Source organism: Schistocerca nitens, chromosome 4 (assembly GCF_023898315.1).
Source record: "Schistocerca nitens isolate TAMUIC-IGC-003100 chromosome 4, iqSchNite1.1, whole genome shotgun sequence".
Taxonomy (NCBI): Eukaryota; Metazoa; Arthropoda; class Insecta; order Orthoptera; family Acrididae; genus Schistocerca; species Schistocerca nitens.
This window is the reverse complement of record NC_064617.1, coordinates 537,270,697-537,293,640: the sequence shown is the minus strand read 5'-3', so window position 1 is coordinate 537,293,640 and position 22,944 is coordinate 537,270,697. Positions and strand designations below refer to the sequence as shown.

General features: G+C 41.2%; 1 protein-coding gene across 2 annotated transcripts in view; it reads right to left on the bottom strand.

Moving 5' to 3' along the window:
- The window catches only part of LOC126251308 (ABC transporter G family member 23), a 341,716-nt gene that overhangs the window by 73,419 nt on the left and 245,353 nt on the right, over window positions 1-22,944 (bottom strand). For both annotated transcript variants that reach the window (XM_049951635.1, XM_049951634.1), the window contains 3 exons: window positions 21,347-21,506; window positions 16,674-16,828; window positions 11,854-11,961 (listed from right to left, as the gene is read on the bottom strand). In XM_049951635.1, the coding sequence (XP_049807592.1) occupies window positions 11,854-11,961; window positions 16,674-16,828; window positions 21,347-21,506 (423 nt within the window). The remainder of the gene's footprint in view (window positions 1-11,853; window positions 11,962-16,673; window positions 16,829-21,346; window positions 21,507-22,944) is intronic.

The following is a 22,944-nucleotide window of genomic DNA, read 5'->3' as shown; positions in this document are numbered from 1 at the left end:
TATTGAACAGAATTGGGGAGAAGAGGAGTTTGTGGCACAACGTGACTAGAAGAAGGGATCGGTTGGTAGGACACGTTCTGAGGCATCAAGGGATCACTAATTTAGTACTGGAGGGCAGCGTGGAGGTTAAAAATCGTAGAGGGAGACCAAGAGATGAATACACTAAGCAGATTCAGAAGGATGTAGGCTGCAGTACGTACTGGGAGATGAAGAAGCTTGCACATGATAGAGTAGCATGGAGAGCTGCATCAAACTAGTCTCAGGACTGAAGACCACAACAACAACAACAACATAAAAACGTTCAAAGTAGAGAAATCTCTGGCACCAGCTACAAGTTAGAACCCGAGTGCGGTACCTTATCACAGTGAACGAAGATCATTACCAGTGTCTACTGAGAGACTTCTTGCTCTCTGCACTGTGTGAACATAGCGTCTCAAAAGTTCGTTAACATTTGAAAATGCACCATTTCACGGTATAAGGTAAGTAGAGAGGTAAAAAAATCGCCACATTGCCTGAAATGACACGAGATTTTATTGAAAACTGGCCAACAGATGGCGCTCGACAGCGTACCCTCCAATCGGTCCAAAATCCAGCATCGTCATGAACTGTTAGCCACTGGTTTTGTGACGCGGAGAGAATTTGTCGTATGGACATTTCAAAAAATTCGTTGTCTAACGTGTTGTGGACCAACATTTCACACTCCGAGGGTCCGTCAGCATCCTCAACCGCAGGATTTGGGCTACCGAAACTCCTAGAACTGTCGTGGAATCCCCACTGCATGATAGGAGAGTCACGGTGTGGTGTGGATTTATCACATCAGTCGTGAACGGTCGCTTCTTCTTCGAAGAAATGCTGATTTTCAAACTGTCAGCGTGACAGGTGCGAGGTACGACGATATGTTACAGAATCGCGTCGTCCCTAGCCTGGCAGATAAATACCTGCCTGAAGGTACGACTTTTATGCTGGATGGCGCTCCACTCCATATTGATACGCGTGTGAAAGATATCTTGTGCACTTCGTTTGATGAGGATCGTGCTGAGCCGCTACTGCTGTCATGCTTAAAAAGGTCCCCTTCAGCCGCTCCGACATGTACTCAGATCTGTCTGTACAGACTGTTTGCGCAGACAAGTCGCTGCCTGTAAATTTGTGTGCGCTCTTGGTCGGGTCCACCCTACGCAAAGTCTGGCAGGATTTGAATTCACGCAGACGACACAGAGACAAGACTGAGCGTTAAATGCTATCCCAGACTAATCGCTCAGTTCATTGTGCGTCCTTGTTGGGTCGGTATTGTGATAAAACAGTATTCAGTATAAGTGATGTTTTTGATATAATCCATTATGGAGTCGAGGTAGCAGTTGTCGTTATACTGGTTATCACATTTAGCATTCAACCGCGATTTTTTATATATATTTTAACAACGCGTTTCGAGAGACAATGCTCTCATCATCAGGTTGTAAAATCTATGTCGCGAAATTAAACGTACTAAAAAGACAAAATACCATCACCAATAGTTGGTGGGTCCATAGAGTAAAAAAGAATTAAAAGTATATTGGACTGTGGGTCCTCGTCTTACATTAAAGTTGTTGACGCAGGTCGATGGCCGTCCCATAGCTACCAAATATGCTGTCGACTGCGCCGGCTCGGGTGCTGTTGTGGACTAACGTGCCTAGGTGTTGTGGCGTGGTTACCGCCGTGTGCTTGACGGTAACGCTATGCTATTGGGCGCCTCATTTCCTTACTGCATTGGTCTGCCATCGTTAGCCTCTCGCACCTCCGTCATTGACATGCTACAAGTTTTAAGTCGCATGCCTGCCCTAAAATAATTCTAAAAACCCGCTAAAAAATCTCATTTCTTTAAAGTTATCTTGTACATTTAGGATATTGCTTTGTTTCTTTTCATGAATAGCTATCTCGAATTCCTCTAGTAAGTCAAGTTTCCTCCCTTTCTTTTCTACATGCAATATTTCTACGTTGTCTTCTATGCTATTAAGGGGATGGCCTGTTTCATATATATGGTTCGCAACAGCTGATTTGTCATAATTTCCTAACCTGAACGCATCTTTATGTTCTTTATACCGGATCGCGAATGATCTTCCTGTCTGCCCTATATATTTTGCATCACACGTTCTGCACTGAATCTTATAAACTCCCGATCTTTCAAACTTATTTCTCTTCTCGCCAATATCGTGCTTAAGGCTATACCTCACTAGGTTATTAGTCTGAAAGGCTATTTTGACATCGTATGGCTTAAAAATATTTGCTATCTTTTGTGAGACTTTTCCGTAGTATGGCATCGTGATAATTTTCGCTTTCTCTCCATCAGGTTTATTCTTTTTGCGCTTATTACATTTTCGTAACAGTTTTTTAACTATATCTATTCTGTAACCGTTATTCTTCGCTATTCTCTTAACGGTGTTAATTTCAGTCTCCCTATCTTTTTCACTCATAGGTATATTGACTGCCCTATGCACGAGACTACGGAAAGCAGCTTCTTTATACGCCTGCGGATGGCATGAATCATTCGGGATCACGGCATCAGTTGTAGTTTGTTTTCTATAAACGGAAAACGCATGTTTGTTGCCCTGCTTTTTTATATTTAGGTCCAGGAACTGTAGACAATTGTCAGTTTCGTACTCCACGGTAAATTTTATTTTATTATGTGCATCGTTGAACTTTTTTACTATTTCCTCAATGTCCTCACTGGAACCATCAACCAGTAACAGAGTGTCGTCAACATAACGTTTGTAATAAACAATTTTATCCGTAATGTTTTCGTCAGAATTTAGAACTTTATCTTCAAGGTCATTCATAAAAATGTCCGCCATAGTTCCTGAAATGCTGGACCCCATGGCTAACCCATCGTCCTGAATATAAAATTTGTTATTAAACGTAAAATAATTAAAACTTGTAATGAGCTGTAGGAGTTCAATAAATTCAATTGTCTCTTGCGTTGAAATTTTACCGTATTTCAGGAAATTTCTCTTAATGATTTCTATAGTTTCGTTAACCGGAACACTGGAGTATAAGTTCTTAACATCCAACGAAACCAAACGGGAAGTGTCGGTGAAATTAAAGATACGCCAGTCACCGACACTTCCCGTTTGGTTTCGTTGGATGTTAAGAACTTATACTCCAGTGTTCCGGTTAACGAAACTATAGAAATCATTAAGAGAAATTTCCTGAAATACGGTAAAATTTCAACGCAAGAGACAATTGAATTTATTGAACTCCTACAGCTCATTACAAGTTTTAATTATTTTACGTTTAATAACAAATTTTATATTCAGGACGATGGGTTAGCCATGGGGTCCAGCATTTCAGGAACTATGGCGGACATTTTTATGAATGACCTTGAAGATAAAGTTCTAAATTCTGACGAAAACATTACGGATAAAATTGTTTATTACAAACGTTATGTTGACGACACTCTGTTACTGGTTGATGGTTCCAGTGAGGACATTGAGGAAATAGTAAAAAAGTTCAACGATGCACATAATAAAATAAAATTTACCGTGGAGTACGAAACTGACAATTGTCTACAGTTCCTGGACCTAAATATAAAAAAGCAGGGCAACAAACATGCGTTTTCCGTTTATAGAAAACAAACTACAACTGATGCCGTGATCCCGAATGATTCATGCCATCCGCAGGCGTATAAAGAAGCTGCTTTCCGTAGTCTCGTGCATAGGGCAGTCAATATACCTATGAGTGAAAAAGATAGGGAGACTGAAATTAACACCGTTAAGAGAATAGCGAAGAATAACGGTTACAGAATAGATATAGTTAAAAACTGTTACGAAAATGTAATAAGCGCAAAAAGAATAAACCTGATGGAGAGAAAGCGAAAATTATCACGATGCCATACTACGGAAAAGTCTCACAAAAGATAGCAAATATTTTTAAGCCATACGATGTCAAAATAGCCTTTCAGACTAATAACCTAGTGAGGTATAGCCTTAAGCACGATATTGGCGAGAAGAGAAATAAGTTTGAAAGATCGGGAGTTTATAAGATTCAGTGCAGAACGTGTGATGCAAAATATATAGGGCAGACAGGAAGATCATTCGCGATCCGGTATAAAGAACATAAAGATGCGTTCAGGTTAGGAAATTATGACAAATCAGCTGTTGCGAACCATATATATGAAACAGGCCATCCCCTTAATAGCATAGAAGACAACGTAGAAATATTGCATGTAGAAAAGAAAGGGAGGAAACTTGACTTACTAGAGGAATTCGAGATAGCTATTCATGAAAAGAAACAAAGCAATATCCTAAATGTACAAGATAACTTTAAAGAAATGAGATTTTTTAGCGGGTTTTTAGAATTATTTTAGGGCAGGCATGCGACTTAAAACTTGTAGCATGTCAATGACGGAGGTGCGAGAGGCTAACGATGGCAGACCAATGCAGTAAGGAAATGAGGCGCCCAATAGCATAGCGTTACCGTCAAGCACACGGCGGTAACCACGCCACAACACCTAGGCACGTTAGTCCACAACAGCACCCGAGCCGGCGCAGTCGACAGCATATTTGGTAGCTATGGGACGGCCATCGACCTGCGTCAACAACTTTAATGTAAGACGAGGACCCACAGTCCAATATACTTTTAATTCTTTTTTACTCTATGGACCCACCAACTATTGGTGATGGTATTTTGTCTTTTTAGTACGTTTAATTTCGCGACATAGATTTTACAACCTGATGATGAGAGCATTGTCTCTCGAAACGCGTTGTTAAAATATATATAAAAAATCGCGGTTGAATGCTAAATGTGATAACCATAAGTGATGTTACCAGAGATTCTCAAGCTCGCCGATTTATTCCAGATAGTTTGTAACAGAATTTATAGAACTTTACTGATCGTTGCGATCTGTATGGAAAATGGAAATATGGTAGCAGTCGCAGGTTCGAATCCTGCCTCGGGCATGGATGTGTGTGATGTCCTTAGGTAAGTTAGGTTTAAGTAGTTCTAAGTTCTAGGGGACTGATGACCTCAGAAGTTAAGTCCCATAGTGCTCAGAGCCATCTGAACCATTTGAAAATGGAAATAAATATACTCATTTTAGTCAATGTGACGTATTTGCTTACATATAAACAGTTATACAGATAAAAACGCACATCAGTACGTAAAATACACCACATTTCAAAGGTATTGTCAGTACTTAAATAATTCTGTAGTGTTTTTGGCTGCGAAATATTCAACGAATTTTTCTCGAACTGACTTAGGTTATAATGAACAGTGTGCCGTATCTGCAATCCCATTAGCCGACTTTTATCCTGGGATATAAATTCTTCCAGATCTTCTGGTGTGTGCAGAAGTAAAGGAAAATTCTAAATCTTCCAGATAAAATCCCAAATGCGTTTTCCACAACTCTGCGAGTCTTTGATAAAAAGTAGTTGAAAACATGCCTGTCTTCTGTTACATTGTTCTGGATGAAAGCTTTTATAAAATTCGTTTGCAACGAAACCGCCTTATCTCCGATGAAAACAAGCGGTAGATCGTCACTAGTTTCAGGTTTGGGAATTGTCAGCATATCGTTCTTTAGCCTTCTGTAGAGCTCCGTACATCCCAGAGCATTTCCGTCAGAAATACGACCACTGACTCCAAAATCAACCATTATGAATTCGTAGTTAGCGTTAACTACAGCCAACAAAACTAAGCTGTCATATCCTTTGTAGATATAAAAGAATGATCCGCTATTTGTTGGTGCAAAAATCGAGACATCCTTTCCATCTATGGCCACCAGAGCATGTGGGAAATTTCATTTTACTTAAAACTCCTTAGCGATGTGTCTCCAGTCATCCTAAGAGTTTGTAAACTAAAAATGAAAATAAAGACATAGTTTTCAGTTGACACCCAAAAATCCTAATAGAATATGTTTCCTACTACCACACTTATTCCTTGAAACCGCATATAATTTTTAAATAAATTAATGTTGACAAGTTTTGTATTTCGCATTGTTTCAGTTGATATAAACATAGACTCTCTGTCGTAGCATATGGAAGATGTTCATCACCTAAACAACTAAACAGTTAAAGAGCCTGGCGGACGGAGGGCTTCTGTCAGAAGATAGTGTTTAGGATAACGGACAATCGTCATTGTTGACCATAAATACACATACACCAAAATGTATGTGTAGAAACAAAAAGTAAAAAAAACCCTCTGTCGATAATGTGCAACAAATTAAATACACTGGAGAGAGAAGATGTTGCAGATGCTATGGCGACAGTGTATGCTGATAAGGTTAGACAACTGGAACCAATGCAAAGTCTTCGCCGAAATGCTTATCAGCGAAGTTTTCAATGAGGCACAATTGCAAAATCTTTACAGAAACAGTAAAAATCCCGGACATGGGAGTTCTGTACCGCATTTCGAAACATTCGATCCAAATGAGACTATGTAATATATGTCTCACATTTTAATACGCCTACATTCCACGTTATGAATTTGTAAATAAATTTGTTTAATAAATATGTGGCTGTACAAGAATAAGAAACTTAATCACACTAAAAATATTAAAATAAAAAAAGGAGTTGTGATTAACTTCCGTTCTCACCTTCAAATATTGTTGCCTTAATACTGCATATAAAGCACCACATGTTTCTGGAATGATGTGACTTAATGATGATGATAACATCATAGCAGAAAATTTAAGATTAGCATAGCTGCTGCCAACAGTTAGAAGCCTCAGTGACATTAAAAGTCTCTCGTAAGCACGTACTGATTTTCTCATTACGCTATCATGTGTCTGTATGTATGGTGGGACATGATTCAAAAGCAATAAAAATGTTTCTTCGTCCATTCTTAAAGAGTTGAACCAATCAGCTTTTTCAAATTTTAGCTTCTTTAAAAGATTAACATTTGAGAGTGACACACCGTTTAGAAGCCAGTCCTTCGTCCGCCTTATAAGTTGTGGCCTCTTTCTTTTCTCAGCAAGACAGCATAATTGCGTTATAAGCGAATTTACTCAGTTTGGCCAAAACCTCTAAATTGTTGCCCGATGAATTCAAGACTGAGCAAAACTGTACCAACGGTCGGAACACGTAAATGCGGTGTAAAATAGGCAGACCTGTTGCGCAGAAAGTCGTTGCGAATCTACTCTGCAGAGACAAATCGAAATCTGTTAGCGCCCCTGGTCTCCCAGATCTCCAGACCTCGACCCATGTGAGTATTGGCTGTAGGGTTACCAGAAGTCTAACGCGATAGTCCGACCTCATTAGGAATGCTAAAAGACAACGTCCCATGGTAGTTTCTCACTGTACCTACTAATATGCTAGACAGTGCTCTTCACGACATTGTCCCCCGACTGGAGATATTGATGAATGACAGCTGTCATGTTGAGCATTTGTTGTAAAGAATAATGCGTTTGTTAATTATTGCTTTTGTATCATATGAAGCACCATCTGTTGGTCATTTTATGCACTATTTTCGGTTTCAATAAAACCACATGTTATTTGAAGCATCTCTACGTACATTGTACCGTGAAGTAATGAATTTTCAAATGTTAACCGGTTTTCTGGGTGACCCTGTACTTCGCACTCGGGCATTACGCGGCTGCCGTGGGGCGGAGCGAGTGACAAACAACCGGTGAGCACGAAAGTTTAAAAACTGTACATTTAGAAGGTCGTAATTGCATACTATCAGAGTTACAGCCAAAATTTTCTCTCGGGTTTCTTGGGCTGATAATTTGCTGTTTCCATGAGGTCAATAATGTGACGCTTCCTTGACAGAGTACTGAGACTTCCAGGAAACACTGTACATCTTCGTTTAACTGATTGGTCGGATGAACTGATTCTCTGGTCGGGCACTTCACCTTCCTCGTACGACAATGCGGTATGCAAACCAGTCATCCGGCGGACGAACGCTTTTATCCATTAGTCTCTACTGGCACTAAACTGGACATTCATCTAGCGCAATGGTAGTCAAACTGAGGCGAATCACGTATTCGTGCATCCCGCGGTTCTTAGTCGTGTTTTATAGTAACATGCATCTCTCAGCTAACAGCCGAATTAAAAAACGCCACTCCCTAGGAGTGTAATTTTCCAGCTTAGTACCTAACAAAAGTAGTTACAGAGACAGCACGCGACTCTTACCGATCAGCTGCTATGGTATATATTTCAGACGGAAGTAACAGGGATTTGTGAAGAATGCACATCTTGAGATGCGGTACATATTTGTAGCGATGAATACGAAATTAAAGTGATGTTGTTGTAATATAACACAGTGAGTAGAAGATAAATGACATTCAAAATATTTAGTAAACATTTGTGATTGTGTGTCATATGGTTAATCCATTTAGATATAAGTACAATTATTGTTATTATTTAATAGTGGGTAAAGCTATAGGGAGAGAAAGGGTAATATACAATATGCACAGAGCCAAGAGGGAATCATAAGAGTGGACGACCAAGAACGAAGTGCGAGGATTAAAAAGGCTATAAGACAAGGGTGTAGTCTTTCGCCCCTACTGTTCAGTTTGTACATCGAAGAAACAATGATGGAAATAAAAGAAAGCTTCAGGAGCGGAATTAAAATTCAAGGTGACAGGATATCAATGGTACGATTCGCTGATGACATTGCTATCCTCAGTGAAAATGAAGAAGAATTACGTGACCTGCTGAATGGATTGAACAGTTCAAAGAGTAAAGAATATGGACTGAGAGTAAATCGAAGACAGGCGAAAATAATAAGTAGCAGAATTGAGAACAGCGAGAAACTTAACATCAGGACTGATGGTCACGAAGTAGGAGAAGTTAAGGAGTTCTACTACCTAGGCAGCAAAATAGCCAATGATGGAAGGAGCAAGGATGACATAAAAAGCAGACTAGCACTGACAGAATGGGTATTCCTGCCCAAGAGAAGTCTGCTAGTATCAAACAAAGGCCTTAATTCGTGGAAGGAATTTCTGAGAATGTACATTTGGAGCACGTATGGTAATGAAACATGGATTCTAGGAAAACCGGAACAGAAGAGAATCGAAGCATTTGCGATGTAGCGCTGCAGACGAATGTTGAAAATTGGGTGGGCTGATAAGGTAAGGAATGAGGAGGTTCTGTGCAGAACTGGAGAAGAAAGGAATATGTGGAAAACACTGACAAGGTGAAGGGACAGGATGATGGATTATCTGTTACGTCAGGAAATGACTTCCATAGTATTAGAGCAAATAATTGAGGACGTAGGTTGCGAGTGCTACTATGAAGTGAAGAGTTGTCACAGGAGAGGAATTCGTGGCAGCCCACATAAAACCAGTCAGAAGACTGATGACTCAAAAAAAGAAAATCATCATCCGCTTACACAGCCATCACAACACTTGTCGGACAATTATAGCGTCACAACTTTTGGGCCACTGAGGATGGCAGCAATTTGAAACAGATGACAGTCCACACGAAGTATCCCAAATGGTGCCGACTTTAAAGGATCAGCACTTGGGCGCCGGTGGCCAACTTACGAGGGGAGGCCACGACGTTTGGAACGTAGTACTCCATGAGGACAACAAAATGTGTAAGCAGTAGCGCTTACTTCTCAAGCGTTATTGAGAAAATCGCAAGATAATTTCGGTCGTCAAATATATACCTGTGCGTGGACATTTTTACCATCAAGCGGAAGCAGCCGAGTGGAGGGCAGCTCAGCGTGTTCGGTCAGAGGGCTGCGTGCTCTCGATAATTAAAAAAAAAAAAAAAAAAAAAACTGAGTCAAGGAATCAACGATCAACTTGAACGTATGTCTTGTGACGTCCGCCAAGACTAAAACGCAACGAACTATATCGGAAAAAAAAATGGTTAGCGTTCAAGCCTCGTAATCACTGGATCGAGTCCCGTTCGTCTGTTTTTTTATTTTTTATTTTCAACACAGTCATTATCTTTACTATTTATATTACAATTGATACAATGGGGAAAATACGTGTAATTGGATGAATTTTTATTAAATTTACAATGTTATTTGACAGTCTACTAATTTTTATCATCACAAATAATGTAATATTCATAACTATCGACTAGAAAACGACCAGGCGCATAAAGTGATACTGAAAATGTATGCTTGTCCGTGATTTGAGAAATCCCCTATACCTGGAAGGAGCCCGAAACAACTTGTTACCTCCAAGTTTTGACCGGCACAGACGGCTTTCGAAAGATGTACAATTAATCGTCGCTTTCGACATTACAAGTTGCAGGATGGTATTTTTCGTAAAAACATGAAAACATAAAGTTAAACGGCACCAGCTGCATTGAATAAATGCTACGTTTCCGTATACGCAAGGTCTTTTGACGTTTTCGTGGAAAAACAAACCTCGTTAACATTTTCAAAAACCTCTCTTTCAGACGATAATTTAGAAGCAAACCATGCATAACGCAGTATTTCCGTAAAAATCTGGGCTGATAATTGGTTGTGCAGTATCGAGTGTATTTTAATAGAGTCTTCCGAGAAGCAATTTCTCGTTCTCTTTCGATTAAATACGAACAGTTTTGAAGACACGGACAAGCATACATTTCAGTATCACTTTATGCGTTTGGTCGTTTACTAGTCGATAGTTATGAATATTATATTATTTGTGATAATAAAAATTAGTAGACTGCCAAATAACATTGTAAATTTAACAAAAGTTCATCCGATTACACACGTATTTTTCCCATTATATCAGTTGTAATATAAGTAGTAAAGAAAATGACTGTGTTGGAAATAAAAAAAAAAAAGAAACTGACGAACGGAACTCGATCCAGCGATCCAGCGGGTTGAACGCCAACCATTTTTTTTTTTTTTTAAAACATTGTTCATTGAATTTGTTCAGGGCGGACGTTCGATGACACCCATTTAGTTTGTTCGTTGATCCGTTCGCCCATTTATTTTATTAGAATGGGTAGCTTCATGGTAAAAATGGCCACGCATACCGAAATTATCATGCGATTTTCTGAATAACGCTTGAGAAGTACACTCTACTGCTTACACATTTTGCATTTTGTTGTCCTCATGGATTACTACGAGTGTACGAAGTTTACAGTAAATCCGCGTTCCAAACGTTGTGGCCTCCCCCCCCCCCCTTTTTTTTTCTCATTTTGTTCGTTGCATCTGCTCGGGATGGACGTCGTAAGACATCCGTTTAAGTTCGTTGTTGATCGATTAACTCAGTTTTTTTTTTTGATACAGCGGGAGCTAACCCTCTGACCGAACACGCTGAGCTACCGAACCGGCGAAATTTAAGCTTTTCACTCGAGGGAAGACTGGAACCAAGGACCCCTCGTTCCGCAGCTGCTCACGCTAATCACGGGACCACGGCGCTCCTGGGTGCACACACACACACACACACACACACACACACACACACACACACACACACACACACACACACACACACACATATATATATATATATATATATATATATATATGTATGACGACCGAAATTATCTTGCGATTTTCTCAATAACGCTTGAGAAGTACACGCTACTGCTTACACATTTTGTTGTCCTCATGGATTACTACGAGTGTACGAAGTTTACAGTAAATCCGCGTTCCAAACATTGTGGCCTCCCCTTGTTAGTCGCACACTTCCTATAGCTAGTTTATTAGGAGCTCTTCACATACTAATTTATGTAGGTTACCAATTAATAATGAGATTAGTCTACATTTGTGCCTAAGGTGCCGCCCCACAATGTCAATATTGGCTCTTGAGCAGATCTAGCGAGTATGTGTTTAGACGAAAAATGCGAATTCGCACTACATTCCACGACAGTGATCGTTGGGTGAGCCTGTTCTGAGATCTGAGGAAGGGAGACGGTGTATGGCGAATCGCTACGTGGTTCAAAAACAAAGTGTTGGCCGATGAGAACAGAGCTTTAAGTCTGGCAGTCTCACCTCTGCCTGAGGACGGGGTCCACGCCGACTGTGGGCTCGTCCAGGATGAGCAGCTCGGGGTCGTGCACCAGCGCTGCTGCCAGGGACACGCGCCGCTGCTGGCCGCCGCTGCAACACACCAACGACAAATGTAGCTGCACCTCTGTCCGCTTCACCGTGCTCGTGGCTTAACGATGACCCCACAGCGACGGCGTCAATTGGAGACTTAGTCGTATCTTACCCCGTCAATTACTAAAAAGTAGACAAAAGTTAAGATGGTGGTTTTAAAGCTTCGGGTATTCTACGTAGTCCCTCCCCACCCGAGTACAGTGCACAGAACATCCATACAACCATGTGAAACTGTCAGAGAAGTCCTTCTTTGGGATGTTGTTTAACTCGCGCGTCAATCAGCTTTGATGTCGGCTATGTCACCTAAGCGCTGCCCCTTCACGTGAATTTCTGCACTTTGTAGATTCGTGGTATGTTCCTATTGATAATACCAAGTCTCGTCACAGTGATGATTATTTTTGGAAAAGAAGTGTCCATGTTTTGCACTTCAATGAAGTTGCAGCAGGCGTACACGCGCAGTTTTTACTTGTGAGCCAAGGACTGCGGGACAGATTTTGCGCACACTTTTCTTTGAAATATTCTGGAGAATGCGTTGAACACTTGGTTTAGAGACGCTGTTGAACTGTGATTTGTGAGCCGGCCGCGGTAGTCTCGCGGTTCTAGGCGCGCAGTACGGAACCGTGCGACTGCTACGGTTGCAGGTTCGAATCCTGCCTCGGGCATGGATGTGTGTGATGTCCTTAGGTTAGTTAGGTTTAAGTAGTTCTAAGTTCTAGGGGACTTATGACCACAGCAGTTGAGTCCCATAGTGCTCAGAGCCATTTGAATTTTTTTTGTGATTTGTGATAAAAGAACATTGTCACACTGTGGCCGACATCCACTACATAATATTGCCCGCTCAAAGCTGACTGGTCGAATGGCGTGTCCATCGTTTACTGTTGTTAGTTCAAACTGCCACCGCAGTTACTGCGCTGACGTCGCTTCTACGCCAGCAATAAAATTAGTCTTGTAACTTTTTGGACCGGCGTTCTATACTCTAGATTCGCTTATTGGACGGATTCAGTTGCACAGCCCTGTGCTACTTTAAGGACACTGGATCGGATGAGAGGTTTTATAACTATGAATTTTATCTGCTCTGACTGCATGTTTTCACTTCAACGCATCCAGCATATTACCCAGAAGACAAAATAAATCATAATCTAAACATTTCGCAAATTACTTTCTCCTGATCTCTATTCGTACTGATGACGATATATTTCGCCTTGTACAGAACTGAAAGATCTGTTTTTTATCTATATTATTTGACATTATTTAATATATATAAATTGATATATCCCGAGAACAAGTCAATGATTTTTCTAAATGTTTCATACCGTCTACCATCTATTTTTGCGTTTGCACTGGGTTTATAAGGCTTGCATCAGCAACAAAAATCACTACGTGTTCTTTGTCAATATAAAATGGAAGGTCATTTACTTATAACAAGGACGGGAACGGTTCCAATTTCGAAAGCTGTGGAGCAGCAGAAGTAACTTGACCTCACTCAGAAGATTCACCACGAAAACTGCATGAGCTATCAGCGTAGTCCTTTGCTTCCTGCCAGTTAAATATGAAGTTTATCCAAAAGCCATAAACTTTAAGGTTTTCGGAAGGAATGTTATGATTTTCACATTCGAATGAATTAGTCAGGTCAGAAAAATTCCTGGGAACTGATATTTTGTCGTAGTATATTAAATAGTACTTGGCACCTTCAGTGGAGATACTCCTCTAAAATTTAAATTGTGATTAACCCAGAACCTCAAAATTTGCAGAAATGATCAACTGCTACTTACAACACTGCCTACTACAAAACGTTTGAGACAGTAAATAATAGGGAAAAGTGTCGACACTTATTAATATCTGTCATTTATTAATATTTGTCCTAATGCCTTCCTTAAATGGCGATTTGACAATGACACAATATGAACAATATCTTGTGACAGCGATGCATTACATATATGGCTGCATACAACATATATATACCTTACTTAAAATGTTATCAACCGTAAGATGATTTTTACTTTAAGAGAGTTAATTATTTTCTTGGTTGCATGGAAGAGGTAGGAGTGTCTCAGATCGATTGAATGCTTGTGGTACTGACTGCTTTACACGCTGAAACTCTTTTTCTACTGAGATTTTTCTTAATTACTGAAACAAGATACTCCCGTAGAAATGTTTATATTGCTGTGATTGCTTGAATCTGAGAACATACGCGCATCGATATTCTCAAACATTATTAATCGTGTTTTTCTTCTAAAGGGAATGCCTCACTGTCGCAGTCATAATATCCTCTAAGTGGTATATCTTTTGAGGACGATGTTTGAAGTCCTGTAACACTTTTGATATCGACTAGCACTTTTTTGTCTCCTGTTGTGCCTTAATTCTAACTTCGTCACCTCAGTTCTCTATTCCACGTAACGATCGTACTTAAGGATGTGGCCACAAATTGAAGTATACTATATCATCTCCTAAAGTAGAGAACTTTTCTTATCGATTCTTCAGTACCACTTTCCAATTCAGTCACTTACAAAACAAACGTATCACTATGCACAATCGTCGAAGATACGTTGGTGGAACATATATTCCAGGATAATTCTGAAATGCTTGGAGAAATTTTATTAAGATGGTGCACATATAACATATTATCTGGGGAAAAATGCGTTGTGTAAGACCCCCATAGCAGCGTGGGTGAAGATGGAAACTTTGTAATTCCTGAAGGAATTTCAGCTAAAACTGGTATACATATGACTTACTAAATGGGAAAATTATGATTGAAGTAAGCAACTCTAGCACCCGTAGGGACAGAGTCGGAGGGGTGCAAAGGGATGACGTATAGAAAGCTGTAGAAAAGGGTGCCATTAGTGTCGGATCTATAGTCCTTGAAATCTCTAGGCCGATGGACGGCAGTCTATGTGTAATCAAATAGAATGAATAAAACAATATAGAACTTCTGGAAACTTTTAGCAACGAGTAGAAATCTGTAGAATTTTATAGTGTAGAAGGAGCAATACCTACAATAAATCACTTTCCTATGGCATTATGATCCGCGAATACAGCAATTGCCCTACATCAATAGGAAGTATACAAACACTAGCACTTGTAAATGAAGGTTGGGGGAGAGGGTACTAGAAAAAGAGTGGGAGTATAAATAAGTCAGTGGGCAATGTGTAACCAGGTGTTCTTACAAACAAAGTACACTCCTACAGTGTTCAGTCTGTAATTCAATTGATGATAATCTCACCGGACAAAAAAATTGGTCAGCTCTAGAGAAGTCATTACAAGCATCATTCAATACCGTGTAATTTCGCCCCTGGACTTGATAACTCCCTGGATTTGGTTAGGAAGTGAGGCCAGAAGATTGTGCAAGTATGGCGCATCCAGGTTAAGTCACTCACTGAGGATTTTATCGTGCAATTCCACCAAACTGCGGGGATACTTCAAAAATGGTTCAAATGGCTCTGAGCACTATAGTCCTGAGCACTCTGAGGTCATCAGTCCCCTAGAACTTAGAACTAATTAAACCTAACTAACCTAAGGACATCACACACATCCATGCCCGAGGCAGGATTCGAACCTGCGACCGTAGCGGTCGCACGGTTCCAGACTGTAGCGCCTAAAACCGCACGGCCACTGCGGCCGGCGCGGGGATGCTGATAGCGGCATTTTACCTGCTGTTCGAACGTGTCCCACAGATATGATTCAAGTCAGGTGATTTGCCAGGCCAATGTAGACGTAATAAGGTGGGGGAGTGTTCAGAAAACAAGTCACATATTCTTCCAGTCCGATGAACTTAGCTGTTGTACTGAAAAACAGGTATATCAACAGCATAATCATCATGCAGATGTTGACTGAAGGAGAACACCTGACCATTGAGAATGTTGGTTCACGTTGGTGGTCACCTCAGTGAGCAGGCCCAATTCATGATAAGAGAACCACCCTGAAAACATCACATAACTACTTCCGGCTTGCACGTGATCTTGCACACATTCGGGATGAAATGGTTCATTTGGCCTTCGGTGCATTCGACAAAGAGTACCATTTGGGTAAATACAAAAACGTGATTCGTCAGACCACATTACGTTCCGCAGTCAGCTACTGCCCATGGACGACGATTTCTAGCCCGCTGAATATGTGCAGCTTTATGTGTCTGTGTGAACAATGGCCTGTTGCGAGGTGACCGACTCCAGATGTTATTAACATGCAATTACCGTCGCAATGTTCTCTCGCTAACAGGGGAGGATGCACCTTCATTCACTGCCTGCAGCAAAGATTTTGATTCCCAAGCCATGAAACGCGTCCCGGGTCCCTATCAGTCAGGATCTTTTCCCGACCACAATTCTGACATCGTGTTTCATGGCCACTTGTGCGAACTGTCCGCAGCGAAACACCAACAAATCCATCAAATTCACACATCGTATGGCCATGGGTACAGCCAAACACGATTCCCCTTTTTGCCACTTTGTTACGTCCTTACCTTACTCATATTTACGTACAATGTCCGCTTGAAACATACAGGAAATGTCTCAAGGATCGCTAGTATCTTATGCTCACGTAGAAGCAGTACGTGCGCAGTTGAGCATGTGACTCAATCGCTGCGCCATCTGTAAATGTTTTACGATTCATCTGTGCGTAGGCACTGGGTGACTACCTTTTTGTCCGGTGAGTTCCCTTTCTTATGAATGTTCCTGTGCTTTGACAGTGGCAATGAAAGGCTGAATTTGAGTACGACTTACCTCAGTTCCTTGACGAACCTGCTGGTGTTGGGCAACTTCAGTAGTTCGATTAAGAAATCGAACTTGGCATCGACCTCCTTGGCTGACATTCCTGCTAGCCATCCGAAGTATGTCAGCGTCTCCCTTATGCCGAACTCACCGTACAGGGCTATCTCCTGCGAAAGAAAGGGGAGAAGCGTATTGGTCGGAATGCACAGATGCTTAGAAGCTACACAATGCGACCTGCTTTTCGCAAGTACCCAACAAAGTAAATAAATTATGCAAGAATTTCTTGCTTGTTATGGTTTTTATGTTCATTGTTCGTAGCACAAAGAGAAAACGTTTTTCTGCGTGTGTGTACAGCGTTTATGGTTTTTTTTATGTCTTCTCGCCGTCTTACTCATAGATGGAGCAACAACACAACACACACTAATGGGGTAAGAAGCATCGATGTGATAAAATTTCCGAGGTATGGCAAATGTGATTGAAGGTATATTTTTGAGTGTCCAACCTATGTGACTATTCCATTTTTGTGTGCAGTGCTGCGAATGCTGATCTAGTAATTTCTTCAGGTGTTGCAGACAGTGGTTTTATGTGTGCTCGCTGCCTGGACTTCAACTAGTCTGATTGACATCTCATCTGTGATGTGAATACGTTGACGCTCTAATGAGGGCATTTTTCTCTCCATACCCGTAATATGTCCTTTTCTCCAACCTGCATTTTATTTTTAGAAACATTCAACTTTTATTCTGAATAGTGCTTGCAGTGGTCGAGAAATGACTTTCCCTCATAGCTTTACTATAATTAAGTGTATCGGGTAGTATACTAAATGTTGTCGAGATGTGGGCTGAAAGTTATGTACAATGCTCAGCCCCTGTACTGTGTTTCAAACATAGTTTAATGAAATTAACTTAGCCTTTATTAAAACCTGAACAAACATTTATTCTATAAATTAAATAGTAGTAATGTGGAGGAACAAGAGAAATCCTACCATTTCTGTTAGTTGTTAATAATTAGGGATGGACTAATCTGTTTAGTAACACCGATTTTTTAATTAGAATTTTTGCAGTTACCGGTATTATAGACAAATCTATACTAATAATAAAACTGTAAAACCGGTGTGTCTGTCTGTTTTTTTTAAATACATTAATCTCCGAAACTATCAGACGGATTGCTATGCCGTTTTCACTAGTGAACCACGAATACCGACATTTTATTCAGCCAATATTTGAGAACGAGAGCACTTAATAACTTTCAATAAACTTTACAGATAATTTCAAATCTTTACGGAATTTTTTCTAGCTTACTATTTACAATATGTACCTTCCTACATTTTCGCTGTCCATGCAGTAAAATTGTCGCATCAGGTATGACGTAATGACTTACAAATTTATTACTTCTTTGCTACTAACTCTATTCGCCACACATTTAGCAGACGGTATCTGTATATGCCGCTGAAGTACCTGCAGAATTATGTCATTGTACGACACAGAGAGAGGGGAGGAGAAGCAGGACAGAGAAATGGAAGGGGAGGAGTGGAGAGGGAGTGAGAGGGGGGGGGAGGAGGAGATGGACAACTAGAACTGAAATAAATACACACCCGGGAACGCCGCGTACTCGGCTAATAAGTAATAACAGGTAGAGCAATGCAATGATGCGGTTAGCCAAATAATAATATGTAAGTACCCATACGAAATATTTGTTACTAAACAATAAATTAAATATTTTTATATCAAATGTACAGTTACATTATAAGTCTTTAAAATAGAATTCTTAATATTACATCAAGTTATTCAATTGAATTCATTTCCTTTGTTGAGGGTATTGTCGTTCTCTCGTAGTAACTACAAAAAAAGCGTGTTTTTTCACGAGACGCGTTTCGCTTTATTGAGGTAAAGCATCAGCGGCCTGTAATTAAGTTATTTACATTTTGATTTGCTTTAAGATCGGAAAACAGTTCGTTAACAAACAAAAAAAATAAAATGATTCAAATGGCTCTGAGCACTATGGGACTTAACTTCTGAGGTCATCAGTCCCCTAGAACTTAGAACTACTTAAACCTAACTAACCTAAGGACATCACACACATCCATGCCCAAGGCAGGATTCGAACCTGAGACCGTAGCGGTCGCCCGGTTCCAGACTGTAGCGCCTAGAATCGCTCGGCCACCCCGGCCGGCAGTTCGTTAACAATGTGTTAGTTTTTACTTACGGTGATTTCCGCTTTATTTCTTGCCTACGTCGGGAAATACCGTCTGCTAGCACATCGTTGATGTTTTTCTTTGTTAGCCACTGATAGTTGTGCTCTGTAGCACTAGGCATTTTTTATGTTTTTCACTGCATACTTTTCGCACACTACTGTTTTCTGTTTGTTTTTATACTTATCTAAGTATGTACTGCTCTTTGTGTTTTGTAGTGTTGCCAGCATAACCTCGCCACTAGTTTGCCTTTGACCTATACTCGTTTCTTGTTTATTGTATGTGTATAATTCTATTTAATTATGTTACTGTGTATTTATATGCTGTGTATGAGTAGGGAAGGAATAGTGATGGAGATTTTTTTTTTTTTTTTTGGGCTGGGGAGGGTGAAGCCATGATGAGTGGACGTAAGTGTATAGTAGTGTGATGGAGTGTGAATCGGAAGAGAAGGTGAGTAGTAAGAAGTGAAATGAAATTAAGAGCAGGGGGGGGGGGGGGGTTTCGGTGGGTTGCATAGTGCTGTAGAGCAACTAAACATTAGACCACAAATGTTAGTGTAAATTAAAGGGTATCACTGCTGTTAGCTGCAACAGGACATTGCGCGGAATCAGGAGCGACGAGCGAAAATGTGTACCGGACCGGGATTCGAACCCGCGATTTCCTGCTTACTAGGCAGGTGTGGTAATCACTGCGCCATGTGGGACACAGCGTTATCGCAACTGCACGGACTATCTCGGCACGGCTCTCGCCTCAAGACCGAGCGCCACCTACCCGCAGTCCCTGTCTGGTGTCTGGTCTTTCTGAGAGGCACTGCGCATTCGTATCACAGGTGTCAGTGTCTAAAGGAGAAAAACAACGGTATGGCAGCAGGCGGCATTTCCCGATGCAGGCGAGAAATCAAGCTGAAATCACTATTAAGTAAAAACTAACATATTGTTAACGAGCTGTTTTTCGATCTTAAAGCAAATTAAAATGTAAATAACTTAATTACAGATCACTGATGATGCTTTACCTCAATAAAGCAAAACATGGCTGGTGAAAAAAAAAAAACCACTCATTTTTCATAGTTGCAACGACAGAACGAAAATACCCTTCAGAAATGCAAAGCAACTAGGGACAATATGGGCACACAAATGAAGAATTTAATGATTCCTTATCAAGCATTTTCTTTTTATTTGTTTGCACGGCTTCATGTGAGCATGTCCAAAAGGACCAAATCTTTCAAATGGAAGATGTTGCAGTGAATTTTATGTAAAGGACGGGCAGCAAATTCGAAATAAATGGAAGACGTATACAGTTGGGTCTTTGATATTCAGCAATGTGACGGAAACGTGATTCTTCGGATTTCTGATAATTGCAGGAACGTTCCTGGACCTGGAAGTGGAAGAGATTTCAACATGAACTGTAATATTACAGCTAAACCATATACATACACATTTTAAAACTACGGAAGCTCTTGAACTTTTCCTTTTAAGAAAGTTAATCCGCAAATATGAGTTTAAAATACCGGGTGTCCCAAGAAAACACCGACAAACTTTAGGAACAAGTACGTCACACCAAAGCAAGAAAAAAATGTTTAATAAGCAAGGGGTCTAAAGTGCACAGCTTGAGAAATATAAGCACTTGTTCATCTTCGTTATTATGAAATACATCTCTTCTACTGCAAATTCTTTGCTTTTCATATTTTGGGAGGAGACAGTATGGACAAAGGCAAGAAAAAAAGTCTATAAAACATGGGCTGTAAACTGCAAAGCTTAAGAGCTTGCACTTGTTCAATAGAAAAGATGTGTTTTATAGTAGCGAAGATGAACAAGTGTTCATAGCTCTTGAAGTATGCATATTAGACCCCATGTTTACTAGACATTTTTTTTCTTCTTTTGGTCAATACTACCTCCTCCCAAAATATGGAAAGCAAAGACCTTGTGGTAGAAGAGATATATTTCATAGTATCGAAGCTGAACAAGTGCTCACACCTCTTAACTTATGCATTTTACAGCCCATATTGACCAGACATTTTTAACTTAACGTGTCCATAAAGTTCGTCGGTGCTCTTTGGGACACACTGTATACATGATTGCAGGCGGAACGTAGTGGCAAGCTATAAATGTCACTAAAATACGAATTAATTTAGTGCAACTTGTAGTCCTAGCATCAAGGAGTATTTAGCAGTTTAATTTCATTCCTCATAAATTACCCCCACTGAGCAACTACATTTGTTGGGTTCATTTGTTCAAATGTTCAAATGTGTGTGAAATCTTATGGGACTTAACTGCTGAGGTCATCTGTCCCTAAGATTACACACTACTTAACCTAAATTATCCTAAGGACAAACACGAACCTCCGCCGGGACCAGCCGCACAGTAGTTCATTTGTCTCTGTTGTCAATGTCACCCCCGTAAAGACTCTTGGTAACCCTCATACTTGTTCCTAACTAATTCACGCGCTCGTAATTTTCAAACGGCAAGTGGTGGACGTGCCGATGAGGCGCGCCGCTGACCTGTGGCATGTAGCCGATGCGCGGGCCTGGGACGCCGGAGCCTCGGGAGCCGGGCCGGCCGCCCAGCACCCAGATCTCGCCGCCGTCGAGGCGCCGCCGGCCCACGATGCAGCTCAGCAGCGTCGTCTTGCCGCACCCGCTCGCCCCGAGCAGGCCGTAGCTGCAAAGTAACGACGCGCGTAAAACGACAGAAAAACGATGGCGCCAGCGCCGAAAACAAGTAAAGAGGGGCCATTGTACACTACTGGCCATTAAAACTGCTACACCAAGAAGAAATGCAGATGATAAACGGCTATTCATTGGACAAATGTATTATACTAGAACTGACATCTGATTACATTTTCATGCAAATTTGGGTGCATAGATGTTGAGAAATCAGTACCCAGAACAACCACCTCTGGCCGTAATAACGGCCTTGATACGCCTGGGCATTGAGTCAAACAGAGCTTGGATGGCGTGTACAGGTACAGCTGCCATGCTGCTTCAACACGATACCACAGTTCATCAAGAGTAGTGACTGACGTATTGTGACGAGCCAGTTGCTTGGCCACCATTGACCAGACGTTTTCAATTGGTGAGAGATCTGACGAATGTGCTGGCCGGGGCAGCAGTCAAACATTTTCTGTAGCCAGGAAGGCCCGTACAGGACCTGCAACATGCGGTCGTGCATTATCCTGCTGAAATGTAGGGTTTCGCAGGGATCGAATGAAAGGTAGAGCCACGGGTCGTAACACATCTGAAATGTAACGTCCACTGTTCAAAGTGCTGTGAATGCGAACAAGAGGTGACCGAGACGCGTAACCAATGGCACCGCATACCATCACGCCGGGTGATACGTCAGTATGGCAATGAGGATACATGCTTCCAATGTGCGTTCACCGCGATGTCGCCAAACACGGATCCGACCATCACGGCCGCGCGGGATTAGCCGAGCGGTTTAAAGCGGTGCAGTTATGGACTGTGCGGCTGATCCCGGCGGAGTTTCGAGTCCTCCGTCGGGCATGGGTGTGTGTGTGTTTGTCCTTAGGATAATTTACGTTAAGTAATGTGTAAGCTTAGGGACTGATGACCTTAGCAATTAAGTCCCATAAGATTTCACACACATTTGAACATTTTGAACGACCATCATGATGCTGTAAACAGAACCTGGATTCATCCGAAAAAATGACGTTTTGCCATCCGTGCACCCAGGTTCGTCGTTGAGTACACCATCACAGGCGCTCCTGTCTGCGATGCAGCGTCAAGGGTAGCCGCAACCATGGTCTCAGAGCTGATAGTACATGCTGCTGCAAACGTCGTCGAACTGTTCGTGCAGATGGTTGTTGTCTTGCAAACGTCCCCATTTATTGACTCAGGGATCGAGACGTGGCTGCACGATCCGTTACAGCCATGCGGATAAGATGCCTGTCATCTCGACTGCTAGTGATACGAGGCCGTTTGGATCCAGCACGGCCTTCCGTATTACCGTCCTGAACCCACCGATTCCATATTCTGCTAACAGTCATTGGATCTCGAACAACGCGAGCAGCAATGTCGCGATACGATAAACCGCAATCGCGATAGGCTACAATCCGACCTTTATCAAAGTCGGAAACGTG